The sequence below is a fragment of the Triticum dicoccoides genome, chromosome 1B (genome assembly GCF_002162155.2).
Source record: "Triticum dicoccoides isolate Atlit2015 ecotype Zavitan chromosome 1B, WEW_v2.0, whole genome shotgun sequence".
Classification (NCBI taxonomy): Eukaryota; Viridiplantae; Streptophyta; class Magnoliopsida; order Poales; family Poaceae; genus Triticum; species Triticum dicoccoides.
The window spans coordinates 550,820,083-550,825,770 of record NC_041381.1 but is presented as its reverse complement, the minus strand read 5'-3'; the positions used below and the strand labels follow the sequence as shown (position 1 = coordinate 550,825,770).

The 5,688-nt window shown below is 48.0% G+C and overlaps 1 protein-coding gene across 1 annotated transcript; it reads left to right on the top strand.

The window, feature by feature from the left end:
* Window positions 1-4,294: 4,294 nt before the first annotated feature.
* On the top strand, window positions 4,295-5,409 carry LOC119308201 (the record flags this gene model as incomplete). The annotated part of the gene is made up of 1 exon (XM_037584324.1): window positions 4,295-5,409. A coding segment is annotated over one exon (723 nt), but the record flags the coding sequence as incomplete, so codon positions are not given.
* Between the last annotated feature and the right edge of the window lie 279 nt (window positions 5,410-5,688).

Sequence of the window (5,688 nt, the reverse complement as noted above, 5' to 3'; positions counted from 1 at the left end):
TGCACTCCATTATTAGCAAGAGGCTGGTGGACAAGAGCAAAAGCCATGTGCATCGTCTAGGAAGGAGATTCTTATTAAATCAGTGGCTGAGGTGATTCTTTCTTATGTTATGAGTGTTTTCTAGCTTCCTTATTCAATATGTGATGATCTAACCAGAATGATGCGTCAGTACTGGTGGGGGTCGAAAAGGGTAGCAAAAAGATGGCATGGATGTCCTGGGACAAGCTTATTTTGCCTAAGACAAAAGGAGGACTCGGTTTTAGGGATATGAGGGCCTTCAACCAAGGACTGGTTGCTACACATACCTGACAATTACTTGATAAGTTAAACAATCTCTGTGCACGATTATTAAAAGCGTGATACTTCTCGAGTGTTAATCTTGCTGACATGGTTTTTATAGGGAATGCCTCTGCTGTCGGGAAAGGAATTGAGCACGACCTTGAACTTTTGAAGAAAGGCTTTATCCTTACGATGGGAAACGACACTTCTATACAGACTTGGCGGGACCCTTGGATCCCTAGGGGACCAACATTCCAAACCATTACCCCAAAGGGGAATTGTTGGCTGAATAGAGTGTCAAATTTTCTGAATGAGAATGGAGTTTGGGATGCAAACTTATTAAATGCTCACTTTTACCCTGCTGAGTGTTGGCTATACGGCAGATCCGTACGCCGCCAAGGGAACATGATGACTTCCTTGCTTGGCAATCGGACCCAAGAGGATGTTACTCTGTCTGCAATGCGTATAAATTCGATATGGAGGAACATGAACTATATACCGCGATGGCGTCTTCTAGTTCCAGCCAACATGGCAACAGGAAAGTTTGGAATGTGATTTGGAAAGCTTCAGTGCCTCATCGTATGCGAGTCATGGCTTGGAAGGTTCTCGTAGGGCTCTAGCCACTTCAGCGTGCATGCGCCGCCAACATCTTGCTCGGCGTGCTACATGCCCGATATGTGATAAGGAAGAGTAAGACAACTTCCATGCGTTAATAGCATTGAGAAACAGTAAAACGGAGCCACCTATGAGCCCACACAACGATTTGGAGCTCCCCATCGTCCGATCACTATCAAGAACGTCCCAGATTTTAGCTCAGTCATCCACAGTTTTCTTACGCTAATTAACCACTTCCGCAGCGTGATATGCTTAAGTACGTCTCACGGGCTGCTGCTCTGCGGAACGAGCTGCGCTTTGTGTGAGTAATCGGCCCATGTAGGTTAAAGGCCCAGGAAGTACAGTCTAACGTGCAAAGCCTTCCCAGCTTCGTTCCTTCGTTTGTCGCCAGCCCTATCCCAAGTTGCTCCTCTGTTCCTGCATGATGTGGCGCAGCCATCGTGCGTCCGGGCGGCGAGATTATACTGCACGTGTCCCTCGGAGCCCGTGGCCTCTACTGTTCCTCCGCAGCCCCCCCCCCCCCCAATGGTGGATTCATACTTTCCCATGCCGTGTCCTGCTCCATGGCGGCCACGGCGGAAGCACACGCCGTGTCTATTCCCTGCTGGCATCCGCTTCCTTGTGTTATTTGTTAGTTTAGACTCTGAACAAAGTAGCTAGCGTTCTCGGCTGCCCCGTGAGATCAATGACCAAACACAGCAAAGATCAAGAGTCCCGAGATTATGAGACAATCTCCATCTTCTCTACTAGATTCTGGTAGACCATGTTTCTATCATGTATGATAAGGCAAGATCCCTTTACCAGTCCTGATGCATGTTTTATGTACCAATTTTAGTGTTTACAAGGGAAATCTTAACTTATCTTAATCCAAAAGGATTGACGATTTATCTTGTGCTCTATAGGATATTTTTTGGTTGTGATTAGTCCACTATTTCAAGGTTGCATCAGTCGAGCTAAAATCTCCGTATGCAAAAACAATTGTGCAAATATTTCTCTACTATGCTTCCAGATGATGTAGCTTTGGATGATGTATTTCTTTTGGTCCTTGAGGTTTGCCAACTGTGGTGATTATAGCTTGTGTTTACTCACGAGAGCTTATTATGAGTCTTATAAGGGTTTGTTTTGTCATTGCCCATTACTTCAGCACCCTTGAAACTTGAAAGGTTCTTTTCTTGGTAATGTGCTCTTATTTTTTATTTAAAACAGCCACGGGAAGAATCGCACTAGAGCCTTCCCAGTCTCATGCTGAGCGTAAAAAGCCATGAGAGGAATGGTACTAGAGCCTTCCCAGTTTCATGCTGAGCATTATGATTTACGAGAGCAATATAACTGAGTTCCTGTAAGTTATCTCTCTACCAACCTTTTCTTATCCTCACATTTTGAGACTATGAACACTTCTGTTTTGCTGTATAGATTTATGTCCTGATTGAAATATGCAGGAACCAATGTTAACAGATGATATAATGAGGAGTTTTTGTTTCATAGAGCATCCGAAGTACAACTCTTTATTTATTTTTTTGAAACAAAGAAGGTACAACTCTTTATTTATTTTTTTGAAACAAAGGAGGTACAACTCTTTAAGCGAATAAAAAAGTCATGGGAAGGTGAACTGAAGTCACAAGTGCGCATGTACAAGCTGGAGCCATTGAATTCAGAACGCATTGGCTAACCTAGAAAATTCTCGGAAGCCTGGAGTGTCTACGATTTTATTATTTTCAGTTTTTAATACAAACTCGCTATAGAAAATTATCTAGCACTGGAGGGACATAGATCTGCCCATGATACATGGGATGCTCAGTTTTGAACAGAAACTTTGTAAATACCACGATAATATGTATGTAGCATTAGACCCATTTGATCCGGCAGTATTGTGAAATCAGAATATCTGCTAGCTTGATCAAAACATACAATTATTTTCCTTGCTCTACACCACTGACCCAAGCAATGTTCATAAGATATTTTCTAAATTTAATATCTACATATTTTTCAGGTAACTGTATTATTCAAATATACTACTATATTTTTCTCATCTTACCTTATAATGGACGGGCGCAGCAACGCGCGCTTTTATGTTCTAGTGTGATCATATTACGCGTCTTTGAGATACTATGGCGGAGATTTGGCCGATACCCAAAAAAGAGTTGATTATTGACACTTGCGAGGAATGGTTACTTCATCTCGTATCCCTCCACCCATCTGACGTGCGAGACATGATTATTATGCTCATATGGAGAATTTGACACCTCCATAATGAATTGACTCATGGTAAGGATACTCCACCAATGGAAGCATCCAAAGTTTTCTTGTGTAACTATTTAAGCTCCATCCACAATGCTCAACTTCTCACTACATAAAAACCCATCAAAGGAAAGAGTCCGATGGATGTTCTTGTCCAATTTCTGGTGAAGGATAAGCCGCCAGATCTTCCTTGGGAGCCACCACCAGCAAATTGGCTCGCCTTGTCGATCTTTCTCCCCAGAGGAAGGTTCGGCTGGTGCCGGAATGATAAAGAGACCATAGGGGAGTTGTTATTTTCACAACTTATCATCTACCCTTCTTCTGCAAGAATGCTCTTAAACTGAGATTAAGGAGCTGATGATGGGTATGTCACTTGCCCTTCAGTGGTCGTCGTTACCGATCCTGGTGCAGTCAGATTCTATGTGTGACAACTCTGCTATGAAGGATGCTTCGCTCGACAAATCGCCTTTTGGTCAACTAGTTAAGGAAATCAAATATTTTACGCTCGAGAGGGAGTTTAAACATGTTATAAGATAGCTAGATCACAAATCAGGGTTTCACGTTTTCACTCTAACTATGCCCGTACAACACGTAGCACCGCTTGTTGGTTGGAATAAAACTCCCCTTTGCTTGATTTTTTTTAAATCAAACTGACCAGTCGTGCGTTTGTATACACACAAGCACTGATTGGCACGTGAACCAACCTGTGGTTGGATGGTTAGATGGACTGTGGTATCCCCAGCCCATCAGGGTTCAAATGCTGATGCTCACATTTATTTCTGGATTTATTTCGAAATTTTCGGCGATGCGCACTCAGTGGGAGGAGACGTTCCCGTCGACGACGAGGCGCCTACGGTGACTTCGTAAATCTCAAGATGATATGCCGACTCAGTCTTTCAGAGATGCTCATAGGGATATGGTGTGCGTGTGTGCGTTCATAGGGGTGAGTGTATGCGCGTGTATATGAGCGCTTGTGTCTGTACTTATGTTAAAAAAAAAGCACTGATTGGCACGTGCCAGCGTGTCATTCCCCGCAAGTGGGCAGGAAAAAGGTGTGCGAGTAGTTTGGATCGCAAGTGACCACCGAGCCAGAGGCAGACTCCCCCGCATATAAAACGCGCCATCGGATCTCTCCACTTCTCGGATCGTTCACACTCTCCCACGCAGCGACCAACCCTCTCCCCCATTCCATTCCGTCCACCACAGTACCTACCCAGAGATCGGCGCGGCGACCCCCAGCTGCCCGCAGAGCCCGCTCCGCATCACGCACGACGGCGAGTTCTACGCGCGGCTGCTCACCAAGGAGAGCTCCCTCGCCAACCCCTCCTTCCGCTACTACGGCGCCGGCCCCGCCGCCGTGCCCTTCGGCTGGGAGTCCCAGCCGGGCACCCCCAAGGACGCCTCCTGCTGCAGGGCGCTCCCAGCCGCCGCCGCCGTCCCGGCCATCACTCCCCCGCCGTCCTACCACGCGCGGGCCGCCACGGCGTCGTCGTACGGCGACAGCGGCAGGCTGGGCCACAGGAGCAAGGGCGCCGCCGCCAGCGACAGGAGCTGCAAGTGCTGCTGCGGCGGCTACAGGAGGCTCAAGTGGATCAAGATTGGCTTCATCGCCGCCGTGTTCCGCCGGATCGCGCTCGGCAGGTCCCGGGTGTCCTCGTCGCCGTCCTCGTCCGCGGCGTCGGTGCATTCGTCCTCGTCGTCCACCCGCTGGCTCTTCTCCGGCGGCTCGAGCAGCTGCCTGGAGGAAGCCGGTGGTCACCACTACCAGTACTACGAGGCGCCGGCGATGACGGGAATGCTCTGCCTCGGGGTCCGGCCGAGCCCGTGGATGGTGAAGTTCTGCGGCGGCCGGAGGGAGCCCGTCTGGGTGCAGGGCTGGCCGTAGGCCGGGCATGCCTCTTCTTGCCGTCCGGTCGCCGTCATGCACGTCGTTCCACTTCCAGTCCATACAGCGGCTGGGCCACCATAATTAAAGTTGTCTACTATCGACACGACTTGAAGTTGATCGATCGTTCCATTGGTTCCTGCCCATGGCTGCTCGATCGATCCGGTGTCTGTTCCTGCGTCTGGTAGCTATAGTGATCCAGCATAAGTGCATGGTTCGTTTTGGTCGTTTAGCGTTGGCGTGTTGCTGTGGCCGCTGCCGGCCGAGCACACGACACGAGCATGTCGCCATTTTACCTTTGGAACGTTTCTTGCTGTTGTCTAGTGGGTGTGACTGTGGGCTAGACTAAGAAGAAATAGAATGCTTGTTGTCGATCGCGACTAGATCCGACAGTTTCACGTGTCTCGAGACTCGGAGGCTCAACCGTCTGGAACTAATCCCACGTCCTGATCTCCGCTTGCATTTTATAATTGTTTGGGAGCGCATGGCTATTGAGGACGTTGCCATGTTTGAGAGTTGCCTGAATTTTGTCGGTGCGAGGATGCTAACGTCGACAGTGGACTATCTCAGATACTGATTCTTTCTCGTTCATCAGCTGCGTAGTGGACCGATACAGTAACTTCTCCAAATGTTTGAAATTCACAGTTTGTTGTACTTTATCATCATACTCT